The 23,502-nt window shown below is 36.4% G+C and overlaps 2 protein-coding genes across 40 annotated transcripts in view; both read right to left on the reverse strand.

The window, feature by feature from the left end:
- madd (MAP-kinase activating death domain) overlaps positions 1 to 8,609 on the reverse strand; it is a 93,206-nt gene extending 84,597 nt beyond the window's left edge. For all 39 annotated transcript variants that reach the window (XM_056461704.1, XM_056461720.1, XM_056461719.1 and 36 more), the window contains exon 1: positions 8,353 to 8,609. The gene's annotated coding sequence lies outside the window, so the exon portion shown is untranslated. The remainder of the gene's footprint in view (positions 1 to 8,352) is intronic.
- Positions 8,610 to 10,605: 1,996 nt separating this feature from the next.
- nr1h3 (nuclear receptor subfamily 1, group H, member 3) overlaps positions 10,606 to 23,502 on the reverse strand; it is a 30,534-nt gene continuing 17,637 nt past the window's right edge. Inside the window, exons 7-11 of the mRNA XM_056461739.1 lie at positions 23,216 to 23,395; positions 22,881 to 22,980; positions 19,803 to 19,916; positions 17,734 to 17,828; positions 10,606 to 14,014 (exon numbers count right to left, since the gene is read on the reverse strand). Coding sequence (XP_056317714.1) covers positions 13,868 to 14,014; positions 17,734 to 17,828; positions 19,803 to 19,916; positions 22,881 to 22,980; positions 23,216 to 23,395 — 636 coding nt within the window. The 3' untranslated portion in view covers positions 10,606 to 13,867. The remainder of the gene's footprint in view (positions 14,015 to 17,733; positions 17,829 to 19,802; positions 19,917 to 22,880; positions 22,981 to 23,215; positions 23,396 to 23,502) is intronic.

Below are 23,502 nucleotides of genomic sequence, written 5' to 3' on the forward strand. Positions count from 1 at the left end.
TCTTTCCACAGAAATCAAATACAGCCAATCGCTTTAAAAACAAAATCATAGACTTTCACTTGATTATGCTTAAACGTTGCAATGACTCCACAAATCTCATGCGTTCTGAACTATACCTGCTCAACTATATTCCCAACTGAACATTGTGCATGCTGTGATGTGACTATTGCAGATGTGCACAAATTGAAATATCAAGGCTGAAATTTTTTCTTGTTCAGCCCTAACTGAAGCTATATGGCTAGGCGATTGGACAAAAATCTCATATCACAATAACAATGTATACATCACAATATTATTATTTTTCTTTCAATTATATCAATTAATAATTTATATACCGTGACCACATGGAAAGAATGATATCTTTTTTTATATACAAGTATATACTCGAATATCTACTCATTAAAATATGATCATATTTCTCAATTTATTTATAACTTCAGGATAAATGTTTGATTTAAAGTGTAAAAGTATAAAAGAAATATTAAAGAAATATTAAAAATGAATGATTACAGGCCAGGCATAAAATATTGCTACATAATATGGTTTCTGCAGGTTTTATCAAGTAAAATTAAGACTTTTTAAGACTCTTTTAGGACCATTATGAATTAAATTTTAGACATATACATACATATATTTTTGTGTTTAACAAACGTCCCGGTTGGGCCAATGGAGTTTTTTTCTTAAAAAACAACAACAATGCAAATGTAGTTATTTCTTAGCCACGCGTTTTAATTAATTTTAGTTGTATACATTTTTTTTTTGCAATTTAAGGCTTCTTTTGTTTTTGAAATGACAAGTTAAAGATTTTTAAAACTATATTTATTGTTGAAACAAATTACATGAATAATCAAAAATATATATGTGTTGGCTTTTGGTCCAAATGGATTGATTATAACTCCAACTCAACCTATTGCTCTTATAAAACCTTACGTTTTATTTATTAACATTATGTCCCCTCGGTAAACAGCTTTTGTAGAGATGAAAGACCATGTAAAGGGATATTTTGCTGTTATTATCATAAAGAATTGTGTAATTGTTTTTAGTTCCTTAGTTTTTTAATAGTTTTTTAATTTCTTGATTAGTGAATTTAATTCTAGCATCTGTTGTGAATTATATACCTCTGAAAAAGTTTTATTTAGATGGACCGCTGGTGATCGGATGAATGTCAGCCCAATTAGGTAGCTTTACTTGGACAGAGGAAAATTAAGACCTGTTTAAAATTGTTTAAGACCTACAACACAATATTTCAGTGAATTTAAGACTTTTTATGACCTAAAATTTTGTTTATGAAATTTAAGACATTGTGTGAAGTTTGCATATTCTCACTGTGTTCGCGTAGTTTTCTTTTGAGTGCTCCGGTTGCCCCCACAGTCCAAAGACATGTGGTACAGTGAATTAAATAAGCTAAATTGGCCATAGTGTATGTAAGTATGTGCAAGAGTGTGCGGGTGTTTCTCAGTGTTGGGTTGCGGCTGCAAGGGCATCCGCTGCATAAATCTGTGCTGGATGAGTTAGCAGTTTATTCCACTGTAGCGACCCCTGATTAATAAAGGGACTAAGCCGAAAAGAAAATGAATGAATGAATTTAGGACATTTTAAAACTTTAAGACCCCACGGACACAGACGCTGTTATTCATGTTTCTGTTATTGCATCACTGTAATGATGTGTAATATTGCACTCATAAAAAATGAAAAAGTATTACCAGAATAAACAATGTTTGTAATACCACAATATTAACGATAGAGCATAATATGACTACAGACTTTTTATTTAGTCCATACGATATATATTGTAATACCGCACAGCCCTGAAACCCTAATAAGTTGCAGTCTAAACATGACATTTTACTTTGATCTATGAGGATGTTCTTTTCGAAGAAACTTAACATCAACAAGTCAACAATCCTCATGCAGACCTCATGTTACATCACAGGGTTCAGTAGGGCTAACACTGCCCTGAGGATTTTTGAAATTCTCAAGACTCTTAAGGTTTTGCACCCATGGTTTTTCACAACTGGTTTGCGGCAGGCTTTTTTCAAAGTAGTTAAGATGGTGTGATCTTTACTGTCCAGTTAAGGAGCCCCTTAAAATGGATTAGCACTGACAACAAGCTTGATCTGATGGTCAACAGACAATGCACTGGCTACAAGGCAACAAAAGGCTAATAGATACAAAAGGTTTTTAAGAGGCGAAATCCAAACACACATGCACACAAATGAAAAAAAAAGCCAGCAATATATAATATGGCCTATATTTCACACATCTATTTATGGTACATAAGCAGCACGTATTTATTTTGGTGTCAATATTCATACCTCCAGGGTGAACATATTCACCCAGAGGAGAGAGATGCTCATCATCATAAAAATGCACAATAAATTAGTCATTAGCACAATTTTGGCTAATATATTAAGTAACAAACTTTAATTGAGTACCCTGCCTTAAAAAAAGTCAATTTAAACATGCAGTGACAGGCATCTGACAATAACTGTATACCTGTTTAAAACAGTTTTTATTTAATTTTTTCATTAATAAAGAGGTGGTCCAGAGTGTAGTGTTTTAAGGCTTGGTTGTGTTTATAAGATGCAAAGCAATATGTGCTCATGCTTCAATTGTCGAAAATCATGGTATTACTTTGATTACACACTGCTATTCAGCTAAAATTAAACCGACTGTCATATTTCCTAGTTCTTCCGAAAAGCCCGCCCTCCAGAGGCTCTGATTGGTCAGCTAACATAATGTGATTTGCGGATCAGCTCCACATCACCAGGAAAAGTGTATCAGTATCAGTTTGAGCCGGAGTCAGACAGAAAATAAAGAGGACACAGCTGAACCTCTTACCTGCTCTCTAAAATAAGATCTGACAAGTGTCTTTCACATATATTCGGAGTAAGCATGTGTGAGTAATATGAAACGTTCACATATCTTTTGCAAGTTAGTTATTTGAGATGTAGAACGCATGGAAAGCGTCCGCATAGAGAAACACTGCAGCACTGCTGAAGATAGTGGGTGTTTACAGGGGTTTGACTGATAAATATGAATTTTAAAACATAGCATCAACACTAGACACTATGCATGTAATAGATCGATTTTAACAAATAAAAATTTTTGTGGCTCATAATCCACAGCTTTGTCTATAATGGTTGGAGGAGTTTAGCCGAACCCAGCACTGAACTAGGACAGATTCTGGAAGTTCTCCTTTGTCAAATGCTAGAGCTATATTTTTTTTATAATTCTCTGGATCATAATTAAAATTAAATTGTAAGCACTTCTCTCTTTGTGTCGTGTCCTTTAGAAGCCCAAATACAGAAACAGAAGAAGCTCTGTGGAAATAGCAGCGACATTTTAGCTTTCTCTGCTTTAACATTACAGCGCCTCTGGCCAAGTCCCGTTGCTGCATAGGGTGAATGTGAGTAACTGGAAGCGTTTGTGATCGCATTAACCCGGATTAATTTTTTTGTAGTCCCCAAACTTCGTTGGCTGTAAGCTTTGCTAAGCTAATTCTGTAAAAGCCAATGTCTTCCTTTGCAATCTTCAAACTTATAATATATATTATTTATTTTTTATGAATATATCGCAGTTAATTGAAGAACAGTCACAGTTTTTAATTGTTTTTTTTTACTATTTCGTTATTAAAAATATAAAATACTGAAGAAATATTTGATGGAAAACTTTTATATTTTGCCTCAAACAAAACAAATAAAAAACACTGAAATAAAACAAGTCAGTTGAAGTACTAACATTTGTAAAACTAAAACTGAAATTAAGATAAATTAGGGTAACGCAAATAAATAAATAAATAGACTAAAAGTTTAACTAAGAATCAAAACCGAATCTAACTAAATCTCAAATATAAATGTGAATAAATAGTATAAGAGAATATAAATAAATAAATAAATAAATAAATAAAAGTTAATCACATATACTTCGTTTTCTGCCCCAGACACATGTATTTGATGGATTTAGGATGGTTGGTTCTAAAAAATGATTCAAATTTATTTCTGTTTGCATCAATGCATTCTCTTCCTTGGGAAAAAAAAGCAAAGGCCAGCAGTTTCATAAAATAAATCGACCCTAAATTTAGAGTTTTGTATCCCAAATTTTTTCATGCATGCATCCGGCGAAGGTGCTGCATTATACAACATGATCATGACATTTGCAGATTCTGCAACAAGATGCATTATGTGCCCTTAATTTCAGCTCCAGTTGTGTTGAAATACACAGTAAGCCAGTGGAGACACGTACTCTGACCTGCTCATGCGGTAGAAGAGAGGCAGATTTCCAAAAGCCATCCCACCCGTCGGCTGCCCACATGCTCACAGCAAACCCCCTCAAGCTACTGCTGCGATGGAGATAAAATAAGCCTTTCTGGCAGTGCTATCACACCAGCCAATCAATAACAGAGAAACAAATTATACAGCAATCTCATTGGGGTTTTTGCCTTATCATCATTAAATCTAGAACTAAAACCACACAAAAGAGTCTCAGAGTTGCATTTATAAAAGACAGCTGCTATGGAATATTTCCAGGACTAGTGAAATCTCACATAATGTTCAATCGTATTTGACTTGCCAAGGAAGATCAGATAAAAAAAATCCTCATCTTTCAGTCAGACCACACCCAAATGGGAGAAATGGCTGTACAATTGATTTCCAACCTCCAAAATGAGTTTCTCTTCCAGTGACTTGCATCACGTTCCTTTAACCCAAACACTAAGGAAGGAAAAACAAACCCGGTGACAGATAAATGGTTTAAGATTGGACTCAAACATCAATCAGGATTATGTGTGGAGAGGAGAGGCCATTTCAATTTAACTGAGGATCAATTGAGGACCCAACGTTCCCCGGTGACCAAATCAGATCAAAGCAGTGACACTTCAGTCTGGCCACTCCACGCTTTTCATGCATTTCACACGACACCACTGGGAGAAGCACTGTGAGCTGGAGGATGAGGTGCTTGCTGTAATTTAATATTTGCACAACCACCAGACCTCAAATACAGCCATGGTAATAACTATTATTTTCTAGCAGTAACTTCTTCTGGTGCTGCTACTGATGATGACACTTAGGCCCAGTTTACACGAATGCATTTTAGTTTAAAACTGCATAGGTTCTGCTATGGTTACACCTTCCGTCCACACTACCCTGGAGTTTTTGAGCCCTGAAGCTTTTTGGAAACGCTGAAGAGGCCGTTTTAATTTTAAAAAACTCTGCTGCTCTGTGTCAGTGTGGATGGAGGAAAACGGAGGCTGATTGAGGCTTTTTCCTCAATAATAAATGCCCAAAATTCGGCCTTGCAACCTTTCCTTACGTTCAGACTTCGCAAGTTTGATGTGGAAAACAAAATCCAGAGGACACGTCGGGTAAATCTTCAAAGGGAACAGTGTAGGCTACTTTATAACCTCATTTGCATCACCCTGGCTATGTTGTTTCACTATCTTAACAATAAAATGAAAACATAATATAAGGAACAGTCTGTTTTCATTTTGATATTAACTTAACAGACACTAACAATGTTAAGGCTTCGTGTAGCTACATATGACTGTCATCTTCACTGTGTGCATATTTAGAACAAAACTGAGCCTATAACATTACTGCCTCCTGTCATTTTCATTGAAAATATGAAACATACCCGGTCTCTTTTGCTCAATATCAGTTTTAATAATCAATAATGGCCATTTTAAAAGTATAATGTACAATAGGTTTTTACAATATACAAATCAGTCAAATGTGCAGAATCAGTGTACGTGGTTACATAAATTAATATATTAACTTATCTTTGATTAATTAAGCGTCACATTTAGCAACTATAGTGAGATGAAATCCAGCGGAAGATCCTTGATGAACTGTCCGACGTGCACTGCTCAAGGCCTGGACATGCGCTGCTCAGACATGCGCATTCGCTGCAGCACATGTCAGAGAGTGTGTGCGGTCACGTGAGGTGGGCTTTCAGAGGTGTAGACCTTTTTCTTCGTTGCTGCATGGAGGGCCCCATAGGGACTAGCGCCTTCCGGTAAGCTGCTTAGAACTTCCGTTAAAAATCAGCGAGAGCAGTGTTTCTCAACTGGGTGTCAATACTGTTTTCAGTGGCTAGTGGAGTGTTTTTGTGATGCAAAACTTTCATTTAGAGAGCAAGACGCGTGTTAAAGTCATTATACTTCTGTCAGATGTGGTTCAAGGGTGAGAGAAAAACAGATGCTGAAATATAGGGACAGTACAGGCTATGTGTGTGTGTGTGTGTGTGTGTGTGTGTGTGTGCGTGTGTGTGTCAAAGATTTTGGTGACACACCAAAACATTGGTTTGAGTTGGTTATATGTTTAAAAGAAAGAGAAAATTTTAACTTTAGCGATGACTAGGCTTCATTTAAACAGCACAAGATGCTGTCTGACAAGAGGGGAAAAATACCTCGCAGCAGTTGTTTTCCATCTCATTAGATTGCATTATTTAATTAATTAGTTCAGGGGGGGTGCTGATCGACAACAGTATTAATTCAAAGATGTTAAAAGCAAATAAAATAGATTAAAACTATCGTTTCAAAGCTGTATGGCTGTGACTCTTTATACGCATCAGCTGCCGACCGGAAGTTCTAAGCATTCTCTTTGCGCATACACACAAAGCATTATGGGTAATTTTGCATTCTAAGAAAAAGGTCTACAGTATGGACGGAGATCTGTTCAGAAACCAAGGTGAAATGCCAGTGCTGACGCGGATCGCTTTCATTCTAAAACGCTGTTTTAAAACTAAAACGTATTAGTGTAAACGAGACGCATATTGCAGATAAAATAAAATAGAAACTTGGAAACAAAATCTGTGATAAAAAAACAATTCTGTCTTCTGCCGAACATAAAGCAAGATATTTTAAAGAAGTCAACGATTGCAGGTTTCAGTTTTCTTTAAAACATCTTCCTTTGTGTTCAATAGAAGAAAGAAACTCATAAAGGTTTATAACCACTTCAGGGAAATTAAATGTTAATTTTGGGGTGAACAAATCCCTTAAATGCAAATCTGGCCCAGATTAATGCTTTTCATTAATGTTGCATCCCCCACCGTGTCCATATCCTGAACTGTGTTTTGAGCACATTACTTGGTGTTTAACAGACCCTTTGCCTTTAACCATCCACTGATGAACAATATCATTCATTTATTTTATTTTCGGCTTAGTCCCTTTATTAATCTGAGGTCGCCACAGCGGAATGAACTTATCTAGCATCTGTTTTACGCAGCGAATGCCCTTCCAGCTGCAACCCATCACTGGGAAACATCCATACACAATCACAAACATACACTAAGTCCAATTCAGCTATAGCACATGTCTTTGGACTGTGGGGGGAAACCTGAGCACCTGGAGGAAACCCACGCAAACACGGTGAGAACATGCAAACTCCACACAGAAATACCAACTGGCTCAAACCAGCGACCTCCTTGCTGTGAGGCGAACATGGTACTCACTGTGCCACCGCGTCACCATGAACAATATCAAGAAACATAAATGATACTTCAATATACAAAGATACTTCATGAATTCATCCATGAACACTGAATAAGGAGAATATTTTGCAAACAAGTGACTGAACACAAAAACTGAACTGACAAAAGCAAAGAGCCGTCTCACATTTCACCCAGGAGAGAAACAACACCACCGAAGTCATCTTACACACGGCCTGATGTCGCAACTATTCCAGTGTCCCCACAGAGAAAAGCTGTTCAAACAAATTCAGAGAGGTCAAACTGCACGATCGAGCAGTGCTTTTCGTGTATCACATCATCATCATCATCATCACCATCGTCATCATGACAACATGATGACATGACTACAGCACTACATCCAAACCCCCTCAGGAGGAGAGAAAACCTGTGTCCTTATGACCTCTGGAGAGCAAACACACACACAGGGACATCTGCTCGGGATCTTATACGAATAGGGGTGCAGGTCTTTTTTGTGTGTGATATTTATAGCCTTCTGTTGTGTCATTCAGCCTCATCAGCTGCACTGACTCCGAGGGCATCAATTAATGATGAGAGCCCTGCCTATCGACAGCCCTGTTATCAGGAACTCCTGACATTTGACAGTCTTTGATCATATATTATAAGCAGAGATCCAGTGAAACACACATTTGCAATGAGAAAGATAAAGCCCAGCAGCTAGCAGTGGCTAACGGGATCAAATAGCTAGCTGTCAAAGCTGCTTATACAAGCAGCTGCGTACATTTCCACACCGTTACAACGAAAACACCTTCATCCATTTCATCGCTAACTTAACCGCTGCTCCAGAGCAAACCACAAAATGAGCATCACATACGAGTTAGAAGGCATACGGTTAGACAGGAGGACGGGAGTAAAACAGATACTGACCTCCAGAAGCTAACGCCGCCGCTACTCGCTTGAGCCGTGTTTCTGTGGCCCTGCTGCGGCGAAACAGCGTCTCAGAGCGCGTTGCTCGCTTGTAACGATGACGAGCTCATGATGTGACAGTTGCGCGACGCGACGCACAGACCGCACGTCCGTGTCTTGCAGCAGCAACAGCAGCAGCCCAGTCAGTGATGCGGTGGTGATTGTGCCTGTAGATAAACGCTGCTCGTCCTCCTGTTTCTCTCTGCCTGCACACTGGCTGTACGATAGCGACGTGATGGAATCGTTCATTTGAATCGGTTCTTTTTAGTGAATCAGTTGAACCGGTTCTTCAATTGTTCACGGTTTGTGTGAACCGGTCTAATTCCTAATGAACAGGGAAACGATTCTATTCCATTCCATTCTATTCTATTCAGCGCAAAAGAAGATATTTTGAAAAATGTTGGAAACGTAGCAATTGACTTCCATAGTAGGCTATTTTTATTTATTAATTTTTTTAATTATGGACGTCAATGGTTACAGACTTACAACACACTTCAAAGTACATTTTGTGTAAAACAAAGTAATTTAAAAAACTAACTGATTTGGAAGAAGTCTAGAGTGAGTAAATGATGGGAGAATTTACATTTGTGGGTTAACTATCTCCATTTTATTGGGGCATTTGGAGTGAACTATTAATTAAACTTACATTACCTGAACGACCATTATAAAAAGAGTATTGTGCTTTATGTAGCCTACTACAGCAAAATTAAATAACTATCATTCTTAAGTGTTAATAAAAAGTACCATATGCAAGTACAGTCAAAATGTCTTGTTAGTATTAAAATGCACATGCAGGGTGATGCAAAAAAAATGTGTGTTATAACAACTAATGTTTGCACAAGCCAGCTAATGTTTGGTTTACAGAAAAATTAGTTAACGTTAGTTTCTTGCTCATTTTGTAAATGAACTTCTATAAGTTGTCTTTTACAGAACATTGCCTATAGGTTTGGAGACACAAGATTGTTCCTGAAATGTTCTCTTTACTTGTTACCAAAAGGTCAGGATGTTTTGGTTCCCAAAAATAAATAAGTGGGAACTAAATGAGTTTAGCAGCGGTGCAGTGGTTAGCACGATCACCTCACAGCAAGAAGGTCACTGGTTTAAGGCTTGGCTGGGTTAGTTGGCATTTCTGTGTGGAGTTTGCATGTTCTCCCAGTGTTGGTGTGGGTTTCCTCTGGGTGCTCTGGTTTCCCCCACAAGTTCAAAGACATGCACTATAGGCTACTTGGGCTGGAAGGGCATCTGCTGCGTAAAACATATGCTGGATAAGTTGGCAGTTCATTCCGCTGTTACAACCCCTGATTAATAAAGGGACTAAGCCAAAAAGAAAATAAACGAATGAATAAATGGAAGCAAAGTTAAATTAACATTCCTTGTTTTTTGCTGGGATATGGTATTTTCACAAGAACACAATACATTGTTATGTAATTATAAAGCTATACGTAAACATATCTAAATATAGTCCTAATTAAAATGCTGTTCCCAAGTCATCTTTTACTTTAAAAACACACAGACAGCATGATGATGGGAAAAAATTATTTTCATTTTCCTGAACAGATTTATTCCTTCCCTCATTGTAAGACTGTTCAATATGGTGCACTTTACAATATAATATGCAAACACCCTAAAATAGTTTGTTTGTCTTTTGACTTTAAAATGTCGGATCATTTGTTCATATAATAATAAACACTACATCGTCTGAATGCATTGTCGGAATAAAGTACAATGAATTCAGACGAAAATAAAAAGCTGCGCAATTCATTGAAACGAACTGTTCAAAAGAACCGATTCCCTGAAAAGAATCGAATTTCGCCATCAACTACTGTGCCGAGCGTGAGTTCCGCGTACAGCCGGAGGCTGGACTGAACCATTCATTCTCTCAGAGGGGACACACTTTCACGATCACACACATCTAGAAATGTGAAGTGGCTTTTCCTGTTGGTTACTTGTTTGATTAACAATGACAGATGAGAACGAGTGTGAAAGTGAAACCTCTCTAAAGAGCAGATATCTTCAAAAGACTTCATTTCAAAGGCAAAAACTGATGTCAAATGACGTAGGTGGCTGGTTATTTGCATATTGCTCGGGGAGGGTGGGTTTGATTGAGTAAACAAACACAACACTGCTTCTGTCGGAAGCTCATATTTCCTTAAAATAGGCTGCCGAGAGATGCTTTCGTAACTCATGCTAATAGACAGATTACTGACACCAACGTCGTGAGCTCAGATTCAGTATTTATTTCCAGGGTCAACCAACCCTGATCTATTAAAAAACAGCAGAGTAATAAAAAGACAGAAACAATACGGAGGTTCCCTGTTTTAGGTGAATGTCTTTCTGTATAAAGAATAGGCTTTGAGTCATCTAAGTTTTCAGCATTTTTTATCAGATAAATATATACTCTCACAGAACAATAAATTTAGTCTACTTTTAATTTACACATATAAAGCAGTATACATCCAAGGACTTAAGGCGTTAAAACATAAGGTTGCATTTCTGTCATGTCACCCTTCCATGACTCTCTCTATTGAGGACAGACGTTAATCAAAGTAATGAGGTCCACTGGGCTGAGGGTGAAAAAAAAATTAGATCTACAATCAACTTTGCATTACACTCTGCCTCGCGTAGCAGCATACTGCTATATTCCATCATTTCAGTTTGGAGAAAATAAAGCTTAGAGCAGCAAGAGATAACGCTCATTATTGACGATCAGGAATCAAATATGCCTCATCACATTTCCAATATCAGTTCAACAGGAAGATCAGGGAGGTTATGTCTTTCAGTAGGCTGTTATTAACCAAGATTCAGCATATGAACTGTCAGGGTTTGGCTGTTTAGTCCGCTGGGATGCTCCTGAAATCTGAACGGACAGAAGGTAAAAGACACCTGCAGTTATACACTGGAACTGTCAAGCCCTTGTGAAAGGTTAGAACTTCTCATAAAAAAAGAGCTTGAGGAAAACAATCTGCTTAAGCGATTTCACTAGCTGACAGCCCGACACAAGAATGGTAGAAAAAAACAACATACAAACAGGCATATGACATCAAACATATTCTAAAAACATACTCACACACACAAATAGGTCAGCAAACATATTCTCAATCTGCACAGTCAGAGCAAACAAACTGTATTAGTCAACCGCAGAAATTATGCTTTTAGCTAATTCTTTTACAATGTTAGTATCCATGATGCATTGATTCACAACAACCCTTGTCGTCTCTTAAGTGGTTTTTAAGATCAGCAAAAACTGAATTGTACATGCTCACACTGGATATTTGCATTGTTACAGAGTAAGACGTTACAAATCGCTCTCATCTGCCTAGTCCCTTATTTCAGAGCTAATCCTGTGATACGGTTCAGTTTAAGATCAATATCTTGAGGAGAATGGGACAGGTTTTGTTCTGAGTGCATTCAGACTTTATGAATCACATTATACTGTTAAAGTGAGGTACAAATAAAATAGTTAACACAGATTATGCTATATAATTGCAAATCACCTAAGAAATATTAAAGATGTCAATTAAATTAATTAGCATGTGGAAATAAAAAATAATAATAAAAATGACAAAACTCACCTAATTAAATAGGTGTTTATAGAACTAATTATAACATTTTGAAACAAAAAAAAATACAACAAGGTGATGAAATACAACATTAAATACCCATGTTATTTTTTCTGACAATATCATCCACTAATTTTCACTTGAGTTACATTGCGGGGGACACCAATCTGAGATTGGATGAATGGATTTTCAAACAATATTAAACCAGGCCTCCATCAAGTAGAAGTACAGCATGTTAGCTTACAGACGGAAGTGACCAAACATTATAATGTAATGTTAAAGGAATAATTATGGTCTGCATTATGTTTTCAGAATGCTTCACGCAAGAAGTTTATCTAGCTGTCTATGCATCTCAGTAGCTGCTGTGAGTCAAGCAGCACACTGAATCAGGCTAAAGTAATACTTCACCCAAAACTGAAAACTACTCGAAGTTAACTAAGGCCATTCAAGATGTAGATGACTTATTTTCATAAGTAAATCACTGAACACTTTTTTTTTGCTGAAACATCTGTATAAAACAAAACCAAGTCAATGCTAACAGCACTTCAAAAGTAAAAAAAAATAAACATACAGCTATATTGTTAATCTGAACAGCACTTATGATTATCTTGGATGCTGAAGTCTATATAGCAAAGCAAGATTATGTTTGTTTGTGTGATCGCAGTCAGGAAGATTGACTTTTCACAGATTCCCAACATTTAATCTACATCATTATGCAACAGAAAGCTTAGGCTGAATGTGCTCAGGACCATTTTCTGAAGCTTTGGATTAAAGTTAATAAAGTTATAAATAATATAAACGTTCTTGCACCATTTTGCTTCATAACATCATATTTATTCATTTTTCTTTTGCCTTTGTGTGTTTTTGTGACTCTCGAAGTGAGTCAGTAGCAGCTGACTTGCCTTTTATTCATCAAGGACCATAATTTCTTCTTAAATTAATTAATCTTTAACGTTCTTCTGAAAGTCACTTATATCTTGAATGGATTGAGTGAGAGTAAAGTAGCAGCAATTGTTGTTGTTTTGATAAAATGTGCTTTCAACGGCTCCAGTGATTCTTACCGATTCAGAATATATTTATTCTCATAAAATCGGGCCATTTGGCTTCTCAGTTCCTTTTTTCCAACCAGCGGAAAACTGAATTCCTTGTGAAAGCTGTGATACGGTTGATCAGTGTAACATGGGCTCTGAATTACGACGGCTTGCACTAATAATGCGCTGATTGAAAAAAAAACGGGTGTTAAAAGGAGATTGCATTTTAACATTAATTACAAGACTAAATGCATGTCAAATGTCACATAGGAAAAATATGTGAATTATAGCCTGTACTAAAAGAAGACAATGTTCCTCAATTCTGTGCCTGATCTATGCATATTTAAAATATAAAGATGTCTGCCAGCCATTTCTAACCAATCAGCCAGAGTGGAATTGTAAAACACTGTAAATAAACTACATCTCTGTAATGAAAAACCTTCAAGACAACCTCATCTATGAATTAGATAGTAGAAACCTTCGCCGAAACCTGCTTGATGCTTTTGGTGCTGAAACATTAGATATAAACAACTTAAAAAATAAAAAAAGTGACCACACATTCGTGGTCGCTCATCATAGCAAGCAAGTCTCTGAATCCAAACCCATTCAAATCCCCAAAGCTCGAACGATGGTCGAATAACCATTACCTGCTCTGATCGGTCCCTGAGCTACTTCTGGCCATACAGTCTATCAATAGCACATTCAAAGGAAGCAGCTCTCACTGACCACTGGGTCCAAAATCTAGAGGTCAAGGAAGAGAATGGTAAAAGCAGGCTTCTCATGACAGTGGGAGGACATCATGACCCTGTGCTCTGTCTGTAGAGGAACACTTGTCCACCCACGTTTCCCTGACACTGGCTCATTCGGTCCTGGTGGAGCGCCGGCTCATTCGTGAACATCCCAAATTTCAGAAAGTAAAGGAGGAAGTTTTTTGTCTTGGAGCCGCAGAGCAAACACTTGCTCTGAGTGGACGCTGCTCAAAGTGCGTAGGCTGACCAGCTTCATCAGCATCCGAGGAAACATCAGATGATCCTAGTGGGGATTATAGAGTAGAGGGTGATTACAATTGCATAGTAATCACCAATAAATAAATAAATAAAATAATAAATAAAATAATAATGATAAATATTGGATGTACAATAAACTGAAATTAAGTATTTTATTTCTAGTCATTTTAACGATTCAGTTCAAAAATGTAATTAAAATAAATAAATATATTAATATATAGTTAATATATTATATTATATAATAATTATATATAATATAGTGCTGGGAAAAGATTAATTGAATTCAAAATAAAAGTTTGTTTTGACATAATATATATGCGAGTGCTCTGCATATTGCATGTATATATTTGAGAAAATGTGTGTATGTATGTATGTATGTATGTATGTATGTATGTATGTATGTATGTATGTATGTATGTATGTATGTATGTATATATATATATATATATATATATATATATATATATATATATATATATATATATATATATATATATATATATATATATATATATATATATATATATATATATATATATATGGCTGCACAATACTGGAAAAAACATACATAGCAGTATTTTATTTTTCTGCAATATATATTGCGATTGAGTACAATTTCAGCAGATGAAATGAATAGCTCCATTTGGAAAGAATGCATAAAATTAGATTAAATTAGATGATTTTGTAGGAGTGCATCTGCATGAAATATAATAAATTGATCACAAGCATTGATAAATACAATAGAGCAGATGTAGGGAACCTATGGCTCGGGAGCCACATGTGGCACTTTGACCAAAAATATGTGACTCTCCAGCAGTCTCTCTTCAATAATATTTGAAAGTTTCCAATCAAAATACAATTGCAATTCCCTTTATATTGTCAGCAAAATGAATAAGAACTCAGTTTACAATAAAAGGACTTTTTAACCAATGCGCATATGTGATGCTGTGGCTTAACTTGAATTGCGACACCAGTAAAGGGCAAGCAACTTACATTTCTATAGTAACCTCATGCACATAAATTCAAACAGCATTGATGAGTGGCGATTGGAAAAAAATAAAGAATTCTATAAATTGTCTTTTTTTCATACACTGTGATGTGTCGTATTTGTTTATTTATAAGTTGTGCATGAACATAAATAAAGGTTTTGTTATATCCACACCCCAATGGCTCTTTAAAAAAATGCATTTGATAAAAAAAAAAAAATCAGAAATGGCTTTTTGCTGAAAAAAAGTTACTGACCTCTGCAATAGAGCAAAGATTCAAATGAAATAAACCATACTGTATGTTTGTCTGGGAGTCTAGCAGTACTCGGGCACAAGCTGAATAATCAAATGTAAAATAACACTGTATGGTGTATCTTCTTCATATATGCACATAAATAAAATGAATCTTTCTAAAAGTTGCAAACATAATTTCTTGTGCCTGAATTATTTAAAGTGGCTTGAAATGCTCACACAGACAGACACGTGCCTTACAATCACATGCAGATGACGAACTAATTGATCAATTTATGATTAAAATTTGCAATGACTCAACAAGTCATGTAAGGTTTGAACTGTAGTTCCTGTTACACTACAACATCATAATCCTGCGATGTGACTATTGCGGACACATTGCGATAACAATGCTAAAATAATATATATATATATATATACATACACACACATACATATACACAGTTGACGTCAGAATTATTAGCCCCCCCTTTTTTTCTTCTTTTTTAAATATTTCCCAAATGATTTTTAACCGAGCAAGGAAATTTTCACAGTATGTCTGATAATATGATAATATTTTTTCTTCTAGAGAAAATCTTATTTGTTTTATTTCGTTAGAATTAATTTTTAAATTTAAATTAATTTTAAAAATTTTTATGAACCAGTTTAAGGTCAAAATTATTAGCCCCTTTAAGCTATATTTTTTTCTCGATAGTCTACAGAATAAACCAGCATTATACAATAACTTGCCTAATTACCCTAACCTGCCTAGTTAACATGATTAACCTAGTTAAGCTTTTAAATGTCACTTTAAGCTGTATAGAAATGTCTTGAAAAATATCTAGTCAAATATTATTTACTGTCATCATGGCAAAGATAAAATAAATCAGTTATTAGAAATGAGGAATTAAAACTATTATGTTTAGAAATGTGCTAAAAAATCTGCTCTCCGTTAAACAGAAATTGGGGAAGAAAATAAACAGGGGGCTAATAATTCAGACTTCAAATGTATATATAATTTTCATATTTGGACAGCGCAGTGTCGCAGTGGGTAGCGCTGTTGCTTCACAGCAAGAAGGTCACTGGTTCGAGCCTCGGCTGGGTCAGTTGCCATTTCTGTGTGGAGTTTGCATGTTCTCCGAGTGTTTGCGTGGGTTTCCTCCGGGTGCTCCGGTTTACCGCACAAGTCCAAAGACATGCGCTATAGGTGAATTGGGTACGCCTAATTGTCCGTGGTGTACAGTATGTGTGTGAATGAGTGTATGGATGTTTCCCAGTGAAGGGTTGCAGCTGGAAGGGCATCCGCTGCTTAAAACATATGCTGGATAAGCTCAATCCGCTGTGGCGACCCCTGATTACTAAAGGGACTAAGCCAAAAAAAAAAAAAAAAAAAGAATGAATGTTTCTATATTTTGTTTCCATATTATTGTGTGTTTTACATATACATAATAAATATATATAACACACACACACACACACACACACACACATATATATTATGTCAAAACAAAGTCTTATTTTGGATGCGATTAATTGCAATTAATCTTTGCTCAGCACTAGTAGACAGACAGACAGACAGACAGACAGACAGACAGACAGACAGATAGATATGACTAACACATAACAAAATGATTAAACAAACTTTTAATACAAGCTTTTGTATCCAAATATGTTTAAATACTATAATAGTAATATATAATCACTTTTAAATAAAGACTGCTGATAATAATGAATTTTTATTATGTTACTTGTGCAATGGTGAAATCATCAGTGCCACCTACAGGACGTAATGGACACAAGCAGCTAAATATACACCAGACTAGTCCTATTAACAGATTACTACTATATATTAGTAGAAGTATTAAAAATTGAATATTAAGAATATTAAGATATATTAGGAATATTAAAAAAAATCTGCAAAATGCATTCAATTACAAATTACAGACATTTATGTTACAAAATATATATAGTTGAAGTCAGAATTATTAGCCCCCCTTTGAATTTATTTTTTCTTTAAATATTTCCCAAAATGATGTTTAACAGAGCAAGGAAATTTTTACAGTATGTCTGATTATATTTTTTGTTCTGGAGAAAGTTTTATTTGTTTTATTTCGGCTAGGATAAAAGCAGTTTAATTTTTTTTATGAACCAGTTTAAGGTCAAAATTATTAGCCCCTTTAAGCTATATATTTTTCATTATACAATAACTTGCCTAATTACCCTAATCTGCCTAGTTAACCTGATTAACCTAGTTAAGCCTTTAAATGTCACTTTAAGCTGTATAGAAGTGTCTTGAAAAATATCTAGTCAAATATTATTTACTGTCATCATGGCAAAGATAAAATAAATCAGTTATTAGAAATGAGTTATTAAAACTATTATGTTTAGAAATGTGTTGAAAAAATCTGCTCTCCTTTAAACAGAAATTGGGAAAAAAATAAACAGGGGGCTAATAATTCTGACTTCAACTGAATATATATTTTATTCTATAAAATCTTAAGCAGTTTTCAGCATTAGCCATACTCACATTGGGTCGTTTTATTCTGATGTAGGAGTGGAGGGCGTCCACATATGGCTGCTGTAGTCTTTCCACTAACTCGTGATCCTGCACGTTTGGTCGGTCTGCCTCCCCCCACACACAAACACACACGGGACAAGAATAGAAAGTGTGATTGAGGCAAATGAATGATTCTGCATTTCATTAGTTTTGTGAGGAAGTGCTTTGGGAAGTGATGTAGGACGGCTCATTAGCAAACTCAAAAATAAACCAACAGCACACCAGATGCCTATCTCAAACTGGAATATGCTCAAATCTAATGGGTGATTAAAAATGGATTCCGCCTCATAACGTTGCTAATGTTTGTCTTTATTCATAAAACACCATTCAACAATGCATCATATTGTTTAGGATACAAAACAAAGGCTTAACTGTCAGAAATATATTGGAAGCAAATACTATTCTATATGTTCTCACGAAAAACCCACTGTACTACTATTTCTCCAAAAATTCCTTCACCGATAAAAATAGGCTTTATGTTTTAAAAGCAAACTATAGCCAATTAAAGAGATAGTTCCCCAATTAAAGAGATAGGTCACACTAAAATTTTAATGGTTCCATAATTTACTCTCTCCACTTGTTCTAAATATGTTTGGGTTTCTTTCTTCTGTTCAAAGAAAGACATAATGAAGACTGTAGGGATAAAGCAGCCATTCACTTCCATAGTGGAAAGGAACAAAAATATTATGGAAGTCAATGGCTGTTTTTTCCAACAGTGTTAAAAAAATTAATTCATAAAATTAAAGTTTAAAAAATTTTATGTAAAATATAAGTACTATAATAGTAATATTCATTCACCGGCCACTTTTTAGTAGGTACACCTGAGTATTTCAGAAACTGCTGCTCTACTGGGATTTTCACGCACAACCATCTCTAGAGTTTACGGAGAATGGTCTGAAAAAGAGAAAATATCCAGTGAGCAGCAGTTCTGTGGGTGCAAATGCCTTGTTGATGCCAGGGGTCTGAGGAGAATGGCCAGACTGGTTAAAGCTGATAGAAAGGCAACAGTAACTCAAATAAGCACTGACTCGATACAACCGAGGTATGCAGAAGAGCATCTCTGAATGCACAACATGTCAAACCTTGAGGCGGATGTGCTGCAGCAGCAGAAGATCACACCGGGTGCCACTCATGTCAGCTAAGAACAGGAAACTGAGGCTACAATTCGTACAGGCTCACAAAAAAATGGCCAATAGAAGATTGGAAAAACGTTGCCTGGTATGATGAGTCTCAAATTCTGCTAAATTTTCTTCTGAATTTGCCGTAAACAACATAAAAGCATGGATCCATCCTGCCTAGTATCAATGGTTTAGGCTGGTGGTGGTGTAATGGTGTGGGGGATATTTTCTTGGCACACTTTGTGCCATGTCCATCCCTTTATGACCAGAGTGTACCCATCATCTGATGGCTACTTCCAACAGGATAACACACCATGTCATAAAGTGTGAATCATCTCAGACTGGTTTCTTGAACATGACAATGAGGCAGTTCTGAAGGCAAAAGGGGGTCCAACCCGGTACTAGTAAGGTGAACCTAATAAAATGGCCGGTGAGTGTATAAACTATTAAATGAACACTGCCTATAATAATTTTATTTATTATATGTTACTAGTGCAATAGTGAAATCAATAGTGCCACCTACAGGACATAAAAAGATACAAACAGCTTAATATACGCTGGTCCTATTTGACATACAACCACTATATATATGCAGTCAAACCCAAACTCATTCAAACCCTTGACTTAAAGTTACTTTTATTCAACCAGCAAGTTTTTAATTATTTATTTATTTTTATCAGAAATGGAACAGGTTTCTTCCAAAAGATACTGAGACAATGTACAAGAAAAAATATTTCTCAGCTTTTATTTACATTTAAACAAAAGCTTCAAGTCAGAATTTATATGTACAGTATTAGTAGAGAGAAATTCATTAAGGTTTAAAACCAATCTTCAATTTTGGGTGACCTGTGCCTTTAAATGGCTGATTGGACTCACCAGAAGACAAACAATATAACATTGGTGTTTGCGTGTCAAACTGACCTGCTGAGAAGATGTTGATAGCGATGAGCAAAGCATACTCTGCCTCGTCCAGATGGAGGTCGTTCATGCCTTTTGAAAACTCAAAGATGGGGTTGATGAACTCTAACTGCAGCCCTGCGGACAAACCAGACAGGACAGAGATCATTTCGGTGCACGAACAACAAAAACAGCTCTCAAATAAAACCATACAAAATAATCACAGTTGTGGAAGATCTTACTTAAGGTTATAAGGAAATGTTTTTAATGACTAAAATATAGTTGCTTTTTATATAGTGGTTTTATTTAATCTAATTATATTTTATTTTCATTAGAAATAACAAGCAAGATGCTAATAACAAAATGGATGTCAATGGCTTTTTCAAAATATCTTCTTTTGGGTTCAGTGGGGAAAAAAAACTCAAAGGGTTGAAGCCACATGAGAGACAGGAGGAGTGAGTACATTTTTAGATTCTCAAATGTGAAAGGTTATGCAAGTGTTTATAACCAGGTCACACAATTTTGTGGCATTATGGAAAAACTGTTGATCTGAGTTGATTGAGTGACAACACATTGACTGTTTCAAGATGGCGTATGACTCTGTCTGCATCTCAGTTGGCACTCTTGCTCCCAAGATCATTCATAAGTAGGCCGTGTGCACTATTAGTGCAGTGAGCTTGGGTCACTATACATTGGGACACATAGAGTGTGAAATGAGCACATCCTCATTGTACATCATCAAAATGAACAGCAGAACTAATTATTTTCATATATAAATTGTATTAAGCCTAAAAAAAAAGTACATTATAGCTAATTAACTGTTCATTTATTCATTTAATTTCCTTCGACTTAGTCCCTTTATTCATCAGGGGTCACCACAGCGGAATGAACCGCCAACTTATCCAGCATATGTTTTACACAGCGGATGCCCTTTCATGCTGCAACCCTGTACAGGAAAACATCCATACACACTCACTACAGCCAATTTAGTTGATTCAATTCACCTATAGCGCATGTCTTTGGACTTGTGGGGGAAACCAGAGCACCCAGGGGAAACCCACGTGAACACAGAGAGTACATGCAAACTCCACACAGAAATGCCAACTGACCCAGCTGGGGCTCCAACCAGCGACCTTCTTGCTGTGAGGCGATTGTGCTACCCACTGAATCACTGTGTCGCCCTAATTAACTGTAACTGTTTCATGTAATAGCAATATTTCAACCATTAAACAGTTAAATGTTTGCTACATTTTTCCTAACCTATCTAGCCATGTTCGTTCATGTTAAAAATAAATAAATAACGAATTCTTTTTCAAAATAACATTTTTGCCGTTAAGGTCGAATAGTGCGAATCAATGCTCCTTGATTTTCATAATGCACTGTGGGACTTTTTATGGTGTGAACATTTCAATGCAGTGGAAGAAATTTGCAATTCGCACTTAAAATGACTTTTGACCCGATTAGTGCACTGACTACTGAACAAGAGTGCTGATTGTGACGCAACCTTCGTGTGTGTAGTAGACAATGTGGCAACTATATTGTTACGTCCTGAGACGTATATTTTGGTGTGCTTTGTGTTTTTCCCCTCTCTCTCTGTGTGTGTGTGTGTCTCTCTATCTCTCTCTCTCTCTCTCTCTGCAGGTAACTGTGTCCACCTGGTAGCGATCATTGAATCTTTTCAGTGATTGGCTGTTGGGAGAGGAGAGAGAGTATTTAACCTGAGCTGCACTTCAAACCAGTGTTGGTGGAGGCTAGATCGTGAAGTGGCTGAGCTCTTCTCCACATAGGGACCAGGGCCCTTTTCAGAAAGGAGGTTAAGTGAAAACTCAGAGTATTTTAACCCTGACATTAGAAACTCTGGGTTTTCTGTTTAAAAATGGCAGGTTTGTCAAACTGGAGAAAGCAGGGTAAGTCAAGCCTGTTTCTGAAAGAGAGTTAACTTTAACTCAGAGTCAGTTACCATGGTAACTTACTCTGTGAACCTAATCTGGTCAGGAGCAGGTTTTATTCTCTAAAGTTTCTGACAGTCTCTTCCCCCTTTTTAAAGATGAAGCGGTATTTCTTGCCTTAGCCTTACGTTCCACCCACCTTTTTTATGCATATTTTGGAGATGCGCATAAAAACGATTGATGGAAACGTATTGATCCATAACTTTTTTTAAAAATAGGCATTAAAAACATGCGCATATCCGAGTAGGATAAACTTCATATTCGAAAAGTTGCGTATAAACTGTGATGGAAACACTTTTACTGAACAAATTCCAGTATGTGCATTAAAAAAAGGTTTGTTATAAGAGATCATATGATGATGAAAATGTGTGTGAATAGACAAACCAGCAGGCTGAGCACACTGCAGAACATCGGAAATGTTGTTTTGGTCTTTCTAAAATGCCTTAACCGTTTCAGTATTAATGTATATTATTAATTACCTCCAGAGTGTCAAGAGCGTCTCTTCTCCACATTTCATATGGCTTCAAACGCCCCCACGTGTTCATTGTGTGTCAACATTGTTTTCTGAGGCGCAAGCATTTATTAAATAAAGATTCACGCAGCTTCTTCTACTGTAGTAAATTCTGTATTTTACTGCTGATATTTGGCGCCCGTTTAATCAGGAAGTGATGATTTTGTTCTCTTTCATTCATTGGATGGAAACGCTGCTTCATTCGCACATGTTTTATGCGTTAATCCAGTTTTGCTCATACATTTAATTAATGTTTTTGGATGGAAACATAGCTATTGCCTACATTTAAAGTCACACAAAGACCAAAGTCACGTATCAGAATGGCTTGTCCTTTTTTTTTTAAATGAATAATTAGCTTAAATTCACTGTCCTTCAACATGTACTGTAAAAACATTAATGGGATTACTACTCGTTCTAAAACTATATTTTAGTTCTACTTGCATTCTAAATGCTCTGCACAGTTTTGCTCCAACCCTAACCAAACACAGCTGATCCACATAATCAAGGTGTTCAAGACTATATGGAGACTATGAAGCAGGTGTGAGTTGGAGCTAAACTATGCAGAGCTGCGGCCCTCCAGGAATTATGTTTGCGACCATTGATCTAGAGTGTCATGACTGAACTACATCATTCATACAGTACCTGCTTTCGCAAAATCTTCTTTATTGTAAGTGAAGTCTTTAAGAAAGGTGATGCTGTCAATCGCTGGGTTATAACGTCTGGAAGTCTCTAGCAGCATGATCTGCAAGACAAAAGAAAAGCTGAACAGGTTTGTAAAACAAGCAGTACAGGCTCCGCTTGGTTTTTCATGTGAAACGACATTTGTCACCAGATGGCTTTTTTTTTTCTGAAGTACATCCTGTTATGAAATAACAGCTGAAACCCATCTGCCAAACAACAGTGCTCCATCTGTGTGCACGAAAACAGCAACAGAACTGACCGAAAACATTGCGTGTTATGGGTCAGTCGGGTCTAACCTCTATGGTTGAGGTCTTGAGTAGGGCGATCTGGTCTTCTCGGGTGAGCTCCAGGAAGCCGGGCAGCTGTTTAGCAAAGTCTACAATCTCCTGCACTGACATGATGGCCAGCTCGGTGAAATGAGCAAAGCGCTGCTGCCGAACCTCTCGGTTTTGTGGGTCCTGACTCTGTGGCCATGGCTGAAAAAACAACACGTCTTCATGTAAATGTTTAGAATCAATGGATCAGAGATATTGGCTCTACTTGGCACAATGTTTAGTTTAATATTCAGAGGATTAAAATAACC

The sequence above is a fragment of the Danio aesculapii genome, chromosome 7 (genome assembly GCF_903798145.1).
Source record: "Danio aesculapii chromosome 7, fDanAes4.1, whole genome shotgun sequence".
NCBI classification, from domain to species: domain Eukaryota; kingdom Metazoa; phylum Chordata; class Actinopteri; order Cypriniformes; family Danionidae; genus Danio; species Danio aesculapii.